This window comes from Sinocyclocheilus grahami, unplaced genomic scaffold (genome assembly GCF_001515645.1).
Source record: "Sinocyclocheilus grahami isolate Dianchi unplaced genomic scaffold, SAMN03320097.WGS_v1.1 scaffold95.1, whole genome shotgun sequence".
In the NCBI taxonomy this organism is placed as follows: domain Eukaryota; kingdom Metazoa; phylum Chordata; class Actinopteri; order Cypriniformes; family Cyprinidae; genus Sinocyclocheilus; species Sinocyclocheilus grahami.
Window position 1 is genome coordinate 482,103 of NW_015505274.1, and position 12,047 is coordinate 494,149.

A 12,047-nucleotide genomic window follows, 5' to 3' on the forward strand; every position below is an offset into this window, starting at 1 on the left:
AAAAAACTGTTTAATACAGTTGTGAGTTTTCACAAAACAACATCCAGCCAATTATTCCGTTCTGTTAATTCTTGCAAACAGATATTTCTCCTCCTCTCGTTTTTGTCATTTCAGCTCCAAAGCTGTGTTTGTCTCCATGTTGCAGCCCCTTTTCTGTGATACTGTGATTGTCATTTATGCTAAACACCTCTCTCTCTCTTCCCAAGGCAGTCTCATAATAGAGCTCGACTTTGAATGGAGCCCTTTTTCCCAAGAACGAAAGACACAAGAAAGTTGAAAAAGGGGCATCAGACTTGTGAAAAATGTGGTTTAGGCAATGATGTAAAGTGAATTGAGCTTCAAACATTGAGGAAGTAGGCTCATGGATGCTAAGTGGAGAAAAGGGAATAAAGTTCGCCAGACTGAGCGAGCCATTCAGAAGAATGACGTCCACTACTTGGATTTGTTCTCAGAACAATAGCCATTCAAGCATTCAGAGCTGCTAAATTGAAATGTTTTCTCATTGAGTATGACTACACAGTGCGGTCTGAGCAGGATCATCCCTTAGATTGCATCATGGTCTAAAAAAACAACAAAACAAAACTTAACATTGGGTTTAACAAGGAATTCACAAAAAGCCATAAAATGTTTTGGGTACAGTATGGTAATTTTTATTAATAATATATGCAATTTAATCAGTGGCCTCAAAAGGTATTTGGACTCTTAAGACAGAACAAAAACATTTAGATACAAAACACCACACCAAGCATGTACAAACAAATGATGCCAGAGCTGTTCTCAAGACTAACTTCACTTTTCTGAGACATTTTTGCGATTGACTTTTTAAATTAAAGGGAATAGTTCACCAAAAAATGAAAATGTACTCACCCTCTTGCCAACTAAGATGTGGATAAGTGTGTTTCTTCATCAGAACAGATTTGGAGAAATTTAGCATTACATCACTTGCTCACCAATGGATCATCTGCAGTGAATGGGTGCCGTCAGAATGAGAGTCCAAACAGCTGATAAAAGCATTGCAGTAATCCACACGACTCCAATCCATCAATTAACATCTTGTGAATAGTTACGTGTTTGTAAGAAACAAATCCATCATTAAAAGTAAATCTCACACCATTTTTTTCTTCAGTTAAAAATGTTGCTACAAAGTGCTAGTAGATTTCACAGACAATTACGAAGAAATGCAAGTTACATTCATTTAAACATGAAATTTTGAAGTAGAAAGACTGAAATAGTATTTTCTTGTAAAACATGCAATCCAATATTATTTGTTTTATTTACAACTTCATGTTTTACACTGCATATAAATTTTGGGGTCTTTTTGTATTATAAGGATAGTGGACAGTCTCTTTATAAATGAATGCCACATGATTTATAATTATGTTTTAATGTTTTTTTTTCTGGTTCTTGTTAAGTTAAATAGCTATTTAAGTGGTCTATAAAACAGTCAGAAGTTGACTGCTGTCCATCTTGGATGTTTGTTCAGTGAGTTGGGCACTGCATATGTAAAGTGAGTTGTGAGGGAAGGCAGGGGCATGCTGTGAATGAATGGAGAAGGGGGCTGCATTCCTGGGCCGGGGCTTAGTCGACTCAGTCGAGTGGGAGTGTGCAACAGGCTGTGAGAGTGTATGTGGTGAGAGTGTGCGTGAATATAAGGGAGTGCAGCGCAACAACCAACCTCACAGCTAATTAGTTCAACCCTTGACAAAAGGAGGGCCAGCCAGTGAAGAGAACCCCCGGGGGGCTCCACAGACTGCTCTGGAGGCTAGAGAGGAGAAGGCTAATAGAGAACCTCCTCATGTTCACCCTTTGATGGAGCTTAACTGATGTTTTGAACTTCTCCAGAGCATGTGAGAGCTGGAGACGGAGAAGGAGGATTGCTGCGGGACGTGTGGGACTAGCAGTTGGAGATCATGTCTGGACCAGATTCTGATGATGACAGAACCTTCAAAGACTGTGAGTAAGATGTAGCAAATGTATTTGGCGTGGTTGTTCTGATTGCTCACCTTATGCTTCATATTCTTCAATGTCTGAAGAAGAAACGCAGCATCCCATAGATGAGAATTATATAGAGGGAAGTTGTGTGTCCTGTTAACAAAAACAAAACTAACTGAATGTCAAAAAAGTTTTTTTTTAAAATAAATAATATGCCTAGCTCTGGATTAATTGTGAGATTTCGTTATTAGGGGGGGTTCAGCCCTTTAAGTGAATAATAAGAGATGATGAGTATTTATCCTTTAATTGTGGAAGGTTATGGGTTTTAGTTTTGCTCTACTGACAACTTAGATAAACCAATAAAAAATTGCCTCTGATTTTTTTTTTAAAGAAAGTAATACTTAAAGTAAGACTCATTTCAATGCTAAAAAAATAAATAAAATGCTGTTCTTTTCAACTTTCATTCCATTCATCAAAGAATCCTGAAAAAGAGTATCACGATTTCTGTATTTTCAACTGTTTTCATGATTTCTGAAGGATCATGTGACACTGAAGACTGGAATAATTGCTGCTGAAAATTCAGCTTTGCCATCAAAGGCATAAATTACATTATAAAATATATAAAAGTAGAAAACAGTTGTTTTAAATTCTAATTATATGTCACAATATTACTGTCTTTATTGTATTTTTGATCAAATAATACAGCCTTAGTGACACTAAGAGACTTCTTTCTAAAACATTATGTTATGTTTTGAATGGTAGTGTAAACATGCCTGTAGCTTTTTGTGAGGGTAAAGGTAAGGGTATATAACATACATTTTGTACAATATAAAAACCACTACACCTATAGAGAGTCCCTGTAAATATACAAGTGTGTGTGTGTGTGTGTGTGTGTATGTGTGTGTGTGTGTGTGTGTGTGTGTGTGTGTGTGTGTGCATGTTTATGTGGTTTATGAGGACACAAATTTGTATAATAACATGGGTATGACATAGGTATTACAACGAGAAGGTGATTGATGAGGACATTTTCAGTGTCCCAGTAATTCAAAAGGCTTATAAATAATTCAGAATGAGTTTTTTTGAAAATCTAAAAATGCAGAAAGTTTCCTGTGAGGGGTAGGGTTGGTGTAGGGCAATAGAAAATACGGTTTGTACAGTATAAAAACCATTACGCCTATGGAGAGTCCCCATAAACCATAAAAACAAACCTGAGTGTGTGTGTGTGATTTTATTTGTATGAAGATTATTCAGATGACAATTGTGGGTGTGTGGACGACACACTCTGTGATGAACAATCTATGACCACTCACTACGGGGAAGAATGATATTTAATAATATTTAATTTTTATCAACTAGTCAGGGAAAGATAGTGAAATAACCTCCGATTTTTAAGGGGCTTTGATCTACGACAGCCTTTTGATTGAACCAAAGCTCATTCACAAACACAAGCAAGGCAGCTCATATACCAGCAGATTGGAATGAAACACTCACGTAGTGTGTTTTGAAGCATACAGACACAGACTGGGCGGTGCTCGCAGCAGCTGACTCTTTCAAACAAACAAAAAGTTGGAAATTTTCATGCTGTAAAAACAAGCCTGTGTTCCCACATTCATGGGCTTTTTACAAAAATATACCTTTGGTTCCTCTTCTCAATATTATTGCTGACCCCTTTAGAGGGGTTATATATTATATGCCCTGCCTGAGATGATTAAAGCAAGACTGCACAAATATTGCACTTACTGTGGGTGTGAAACTCTAAAATCACACCAAAACTCCCTGATGTGTGACGCTTGTCCACCTCACAGAACCCATGGGCACCTGTTTGTTTTGCTGGGAAAATGTTTCCATGTGTTGACGCCAGACAGCCGTCACACTGATGTTACAGTGAATGTTGGTATAAGTGGAAAGTTAGACGTGGATGTAAACAGTTAAAATTGTGTTAAACATGAGAACATAATTAATAAATGAGCTGGAATCACTTAAATTAGTAAATTAGTAAATTAGTACAATTACAATGAGCGAACATAAAATGATTAATAATAGCCTATTTATGTTTGTTTTTCTCTGCCGCGCTATGATTATACAGCATAACAGTGATTTAAAAAGTTTCGGGAAAATTGTAGTTTGAAACCTAATAAGCATTCCTGTAGCTCAAACAGTTGTGAGTTTGATTCCCAAGTATGTTGAATGAATGAACTGATGAAATATATACCTTGAATGCAATGTAGATTGATTTGGATAAAAGTGTCTTCCAAATGTGTGAATGTGAGTAAATGTTGTGTTGGGAAATACGCTGTCATTTCTAACAAAAAAATACACTTAAAGGGACAGTTCACATCAAAATGAAAGTTATGTCATCATTTATTCACCCTCATGTTGTTCCAAACCTGTATGACTTTATTTCATCTGTGAAACAAAATGTTTTGGACCCCATTTACTTTATATGGACAAAAACATGCATTCTTTAAAATATCTTCTTTTGCGCTCCACAGAAGATAGAACTTCACGAGGTTTAGAACTACACAAGGGTGATTGAATTATTGAATAATTTTATTTTAAATGCTGCAACATATAACCTCATGTTTGAATTTTACTCTGACAAGCGAATGACCATTTTGTTTTTTGGAATCAGTTTTTTTTTTTGATGATACAGTAAAGAGAGAAAAGTCTTTTAATGTAAATGCAGAATGATGAAGCATGCACTTTAAAGGGATAGTTCACCCAAAAATGAAAATTTGATGTTTATCTGCTTACCTGCAGGGCATCCAAGATGTAGGTGACTTTGTTTCTTCAGTAGAACACAAACGAAGATTTTTAACTTTAACACAATCTGTCAGTCACATAATGGAAGTGAATGGGCTCCACGGCTTTGAGAGTCAAAAAAAAACATACACGGACAAAAACACAGACCGATCGTTTCGTGTCTTAAGACCTCAATGTATCGTCACGAGCTGCAGGGTTTAATTTGGTTTTGTTTGTGTATGTTTTTTTTTACTCTCAAAGCCATGGAGCACATTCACTTCTTAAAGGGATAGTTCACCCAAAAATGAAAATTTGATGTTTATCTGCTTACCTGCAGGGCATCCAAGATGTAGGTGACTTTGTTTCTTCAGTAGAACACAAACGAAGATTTTTAACTTTAACACAGTCTGTCAGTCACATAATGGAAGTGAATGGGCTCCACGGCTTTGAGAGTCAAAAAAACATACACGGACAAAAACACAGACCGATCGTTTCGTGTCTTAAGACCTCAATGTATCATCACGAGCTGCAGGGTTTAATTTGGTTTTGTTTGTGTATGTTTTTTTTTACTCTCAAAGCCATGGAGTACATTCACTTCCATTATATGACTGACAGACTGCAATGGTTTGAGTTAAAAATCTTCGTTTGTGTTCTACTGAAGAAACAAAGTCACCTACATCTTGGATGCCCTGCAGGTAAGCAGATAAACATCAAATTTTCATTTTTGGGTGAACTATCCCTTTAACATGCAGTTTCATTTGCCTGTTGCAATGATTATAACTAACGCGTCTGGTGACTCTGTGTATCAGTGACATAGATCAGTGTAAAATGGTAACTTTCATCTCAAAGTTTTGGCAGTGACACTGTCTGAACTGGCTTTGTTTGATGAGCAGGCACAATTTCAATAAACACAGCAGTCAAAAACCTCTTATTTAACCACTTTGACATTATAAACAGCTGAGCCTCTGTAGCTTATTCGTGATCTGTGAGGTAAAAGATTGAATACTAACAGACAAGATTTTAATAAAATACACAATATCATTGCAAAGCATCTTAAAGGGTTAGTTCACTCAAATGTACTCACCCTCATGTTGTTCCAAACCAGACAAATTACATAATGACATTATTTCTTTGGCAAGATATTTTGTAGAAGGTTAGTCCAAGCAGCATTGGATCCCCCTGACTTTCATTGTAAAAAAAAGTAATTCCGGTTTGGAACAACACGAGGGGAGTAAATGATGACAGAATTTTTGGGTGAACTATCCCTTTGCAAGAAACTCAAAACTCTTTTTCAGTAAAAACAAAAGGTGACTTAGGAATTATGTGAGAGAAATCATAGTTCCTCACCTGTAGTGATGCAAATTTTGCACATCAATATTAAATATATTTAATGTGATCACATTTCAAAATATTCTCCTTCTTATCCTGCTTCTAGTGAATGTTGTGGGAATGCTTCACCAGTTTTGGGAGCAGAAGCAAATGAAAGGGATGATGATGGAGACAGATAATCTGGTAGTCTATGAGTCCATTCCCTCACCCGGCCCTCCCTACATATGCTACGTCACTTTACCAGGTGGCAGCTGCTTCGGAAATTTTAAGGTAAGTGAACTGACTTCCAATATGAATTTCTACTACATTTTTATTTGGCATGTACTATAAGGGATGCATTCATAAAGACACTACTTGCTATTATAATTTGGGATTTTTTAATTATCATTAATGAGCAAAAGTTTGGTTTAAAATTAACTTTAATCCCTTCATTTAGGTGCAATTCTGGCCTTATTCCATTACTAAATCAGATCTAGTGTCTTTATGAACAGAATCTCATCAGTAGTGTTGGGGAAAGTTACTTTTAAAAGTAATGCATTACAATACTGCTTTACTCCCTAAAAAAGTAACTAATTACGTTACTTAGTTACTTTTTATGGAAAGTTCACGTTACTTTTTAAATATGAACAGGGCTTGATTGTTTTTAATATAAGAAGTTATATTTATAGCAAATATAAAAGCCCTTTCACACCAAAAAGTGTCATGAATAAACCTCAGGCTGATGCAAAAGTAAATTCACGTCTGTACAGTAGAACGCAGGAGAAGAAACACTCTTCAACAATAAAAAAAAAACAATGAAGCACAATTGTTAGTTTATCTAAAGTCATTTTTGCTTATTAGTATAGTTGAACTGGATCATCAAAGGTCAGCAGCAAAGATATTGGTTAATAAAATGGGATTAAATAGATTTGTGTTATTTAACATTTAGATACATTTGTGTTATTTAATATTTAATTATTGCAGGTTTGCGTCATATTCTGAGTTTGCATTTCACTGTTTTAATTCATTTTGATGAATACTAAATCTGTTTTTTGTGAGTGGGATGAATTAATGCACATTCACATTTAGTCTAGAACTACAGTAACATCATGTTCACACAGCGCACACAACTCCTCTGTACTTCCGATGTCTCCCAATATGGGGACAGGAAACTTGTCAGTCAATAAATGGGAAAACAAAGTAACTGGTGTTACTTTTTTGAAAAAGTAACTCAGATATTTTCTTGTAAATTAAAAAAGTAACTCAGATATTCTCTTGTAAATTAAAAAGTAATGCGTTACTTTACTAGTTACTTGAAAAAAGTAATCTGATTACGTAACTCTCGTTACTTGTAATGCGTTACCCCCAACACTGCTCATCAGTACTATTCACTTCAGCCATAAAAAAGGCTCTTGTGTGAAAATGAGGAGGGCCAACAGGTGGTTCTTATTTGCTAAATTACTCCTGCCAGCCGCAAATCAGTATGTGGCATTTTCCTTCAATTCAAATGGAATGTTCTATTAAATGAATCTCGAAAAAAATAATGAGTTTATTTATTCATTTGTCAGTATGAAACACATAACATGACGCAAACAGAACTTGTCATTTAAATTTAAAAAAAATAAAAATAACTAGGAACTATGGGTATTTATTATAGTTGTAACCAGGGAGGCAGTTACCATGATTTCTATTTGAAATGACTGTTATTTGAGGAAAATTCAGGACTAGCTGCTGCTCTTTGAAAAGACTGAAGCACACCAGAGAATTACCACTCCAGTGACACTATACTGTCTGAATGGACTGTGATATTTGATCAGTGATTGAGCACATTGAAAATACTCTTACACTTTGTACTGATTAATTAATTCAAAGAGTATCCCAATTCCATAGAGGAGTTTCCTTTTAGATCAAAGACCAAGGCTGTATTTACCAAAAGCTTTGTAAGTCTAAGTAGATCGTAGAGACCATTGGTGCCAGGAGTTTGTACAATCTATTTAGGCTTACAATGCTTTTGGGAAATGCAACCCAGAACTTTTTTTTCAACATCTTCTATGCTCAAAACACTGCTCTCATATATTTTTGCTAATCTTTTCTCCTTTTTTTGTTCTCAAAAGTCCAAACATATTCATCTTCATTTCAGCACTGCTTGTAAATTTAATAGCCTGGTTGTTATTTTGCACAGTAAGGGTTTTCAGCAATATTACAAATCCAGAAACTACTCAGCGGTGCTAGCCTCAAATCTGTCTTTAATCGTGTTTGTGGTCCACAGACATCATCTAAAACATATTGTGGTGTGGTTAGTAGGAATTCTGTGGCTTTGTGTTCAAGACATGCTAGGACAAGTTTAACTTAAATGATTAGTCCACCCTAAAATGAAAATTCTGTCATTTACTCACCCCCATGTTCCAGCCCTGTATAACTTTCATAATTGTGTGGAAGACAAAAGGAGATATTATGGAAACTGTGCTGGCTGCTCTTTTCCAAGAAATGAGAATGAATGGGACTTGACCCACTTAAGTATATTTTTATATGTAATTTCATAGTTACTTCTGTTGTTGTTGAAATATACACTGTAAAACAAATTATAATTATTATGTTATTAAGTTGTAAATAAAACAAAGATGACTTAAATTGCAAAAAATACCATTTAAGTTTTCTACTTCAAATGTGTTACTTGCTGTTTCTTTGTAACTGTGAAATACGGTAGCTTTTTTTGAGAAATATAGTGAAACTTGTCATTATTCACTGATAACCTTCCCCTTCACCTGTTAACCACTGTGACCAGAACATTTTGTGGTGAACTATTCCTTTGAAGCACAATCAGAGTGTTTATGTTATCAAGAACAAAATAAATCCTAAAGAATGCCCAATCAGTGTAGATGATCATATTTCAGCATTTGATGATGATGATAAATTGAAAGCCTCTCTCTCTCTTATAGTACTGCTACAGTAAAGCAGAGGCCAGACGTGACGCAGCTCGTATCGCTCTGATGAACTCCACATTTAATGAGTTGCCCTGCCGCCGTATCACTCCCGAGTTCATATCACGCAGCGTGAAGGAAGCCGTCAGCACCACCAGTGTGAGTCTCATTACTATTAAGCTGCTTATCAACAAACCTGAGTTTGCAGTTGACACTGCTGAGATCTACATGATTTTTAGACCTTTTGGCGGGCGAGTACATTATTAACAGTAGCAAGAAATCTCATCTGTACATTCCTGCTCAGTTGTAGATTACTTTTGGTATATACAGCTCTAAAAGCTTTCCAGTCTATAGAAACAGTATAATTTGGAAGTACGGAAGGCCACCCACTATAGTTATAGATCCATGTCTTTGCACTGGCTCCATCCCGCATGCTCCACCTTGTTCCTTATAATGAAGAGCCAAGAAGCAATTCCAATGATAAATTGGCTTTGTCCCAAAAAAAAAAGAAAAAAATTGTTTTAATTAAAAAAACCTCTACAAAGAAAAAGTCATGTCACCCTCCCTCAACCCAAACCTGAATGTAGCTGCCAAGATTTTCACATGCTGTGGGAGTGTGTGTATGTGTGTGTCTGTGTGGTCTCCCTTCACTCTCATGTCATTTATCCTCTGCAGTCTTGGCCTTTTCTTCTCCAACAATAAAGACAAGTTGCTCTGACTGAATAACAAAGCAAAGGGGTGTCTAATGAAACCCAGACCTCCCTCTGTATTTGTGTCTGCTTGGGTTGAGTGATGACACGTCTGTAAGTCATTGTGTCCCACTGTTCACAGGGTAACATTGCAGATGCATCTGACCCCGGCACCAGCATAGGAGCATACTGTCTCATGCTGGAGCTGAACACTGGGAAAACCATGCTGGAATTTCAGGTTAGGAAAAAAAAAACAGCCTTTTTGTAACCTTGCTGAAAACTCCAGCTGGTCCAGACTGGTTTATGCTGGTTGGGTGCTGGTCTAGCTGGAACGTTTGCTGAAGCAGGTTGACCAAGAGAAATCTTGCTGGTTAATGAAGTATTAGCTCATCCATAAATCTGCCATTATTTATTCACCCTCATGTCATTTCAAATCTGTGCGACTTTCTGTTAACTGGATGTGGAATATAAAAGAAGATATTTTGAATAATGTTTCAGCTGCTCTTTTCCATGCGATGACAGTGAATCAGCACTGGACCATTCAAGCTACAGATAGGGTGCAAAAGCAACATAAAAAAGCATCATAATAGTAATTCAGTGACAGTCTTAATATCAGCCCTGCTCTACATGAAGCATCAGTGAGAGAATTACGATATCCAATTTGTGAATGAATCATTATTTTGAATCAGACCTTTTTTTCATTAATTTTATTTTGTAAGCTCAATTTTATTTAATTGCTTTTCACAATACACATTAATAGCAGCTTTACAGAAAACCATGTCAGTGTTTATAATATCTCAATACCTTCATTCCTTATAGTCACATTTAGCATATTAAAGCTGGGTGATAATATAGTTTGCAATGATATAAACAGTTGAGATTTGATATATAGCATATATTGCTTTACTTGAGTATACTGTATGTATGCTAATAAAGTTACATTTATAAAATACATACAAATTTATATATAGAGCTGTGCGATAATTTTGTTTACATTTTGTAATGATATATACAAACATGGAGTTTAGATTTGCCATATAATATATATTTCTTATTGTGTGCTGTATGTATGCAGGTAAAGTTGGAAATACTATAGATGTAAGATTAAAAATATTGCTGGATCCTAATATAGTTTAAATATAGTTATGTGATGATATAAACAATAAGACACTAGATGTTCTATATAGTATACAGTATAGTTGCTTTAGTAGTCGTCAGTTGGAGTTATGAATTCATTTTCCATAAAATAATAAGCAGCACAACTATATAAATCAGAGTTAATATTGATAATAATGAGAAATGTTTCTTGAGCAGCAGATCAGCATATTGGAATGATTTCTGAAGGATCATGTGACATTGAAGACTGGAGTAATGATGCTGATAATTCAGCTTTGCCATCACAGGAATAAACTAGTACGTTTTAAATACATTCAAATAGAAAGCAGCTATTTTAAATTGTAATAATATTTCACAATATTACTGCTTTTGCTCAAGTTCAAGTATAAGCAGACTTGGTGAGCATAAGAGACTTCTTAATGAGTTGCACTTTAAAAAATATTTACCAACCCTAAACATTTGAACGGTATATAATTACACTACCAGGGGACAGTGTATAGATTATCTGTGAATAATACATTTCAGTCTGTTTCTCACACAAAACTTTCATAATACTTCAGTGCACAGCTCACTTGAAACACTTTAATGTTATGGTTATGGGTTTTGTGTCCTCTTTGAAGCTTGAAAGCTTCAGCTGCACTGTGATGAATTGTTACATATTATGTGTTTATTAGCATTAAAAACTCCATAATTAGGCTGATGTTTCACATGCAGAGTTTTCATAAAAGCTGCCAGGAAATGCTTTTAATGTTTAATCTGTCAGAACTTTACTCATGCTACACATTCTGTCAAAAGTGTGAAAACAGGACAAATAGCAAAAAAGGCTACTTGTGTGGCAGGATACACTTTTCTCTTACAGACACTGCACCAAAATCTATTTGTGGATGTTCTCCAGAGCCTATAGAAGATCACCAGTTCATGTGTATAGAAAAAAAAATATCACTCACATGCTGTACGCACAATGAGGCTCTGTTTCACACATAAGTCTACAGTGATCCTCAGTATGACAGTCTGAAGTGAAGAAGAAATGCTAAAGCAATACGCCAACTGTTTAGACACTAATGTGTTAAATATGATAAGCATACTTCAAAAACAAAAACCATGTGATGATGTCTCCAGGAATTTGATTATGCTGCAGGTCTTTTAGTTCTGGTAATTGTACCAAAATGTTTTGTCCTCATACTTTGATAGGTTAATATGAAAATTATATATTTTACTAAATAAATAAATGAGTAGCTGCACTATACTTTAGCTATATATATTTATAATCCATTTAAAAGTACTTTTTTATACATTTAAATGAACTTTGACTATACATATCAACACAAACAGGCGTTTT

General features: G+C 35.4%; 1 protein-coding gene across 1 annotated transcript in view; it reads left to right on the top strand.

Moving 5' to 3' along the window:
- Positions 1–1,750: 1,750 nt before the first annotated feature.
- The window catches only part of LOC107587723 (protein limb expression 1-like), a 12,240-nt gene continuing 1,943 nt past the window's right edge, over positions 1,751–12,047 (top strand). The window contains exons 1-4 of the mRNA XM_016275605.1: positions 1,751–1,953; positions 6,110–6,273; positions 8,922–9,062; positions 9,735–9,830. Coding sequence (XP_016131091.1) covers positions 1,911–1,953; positions 6,110–6,273; positions 8,922–9,062; positions 9,735–9,830 — 444 coding nt within the window. The 5' untranslated portion in view covers positions 1,751–1,910. The remainder of the gene's footprint in view (positions 1,954–6,109; positions 6,274–8,921; positions 9,063–9,734; positions 9,831–12,047) is intronic.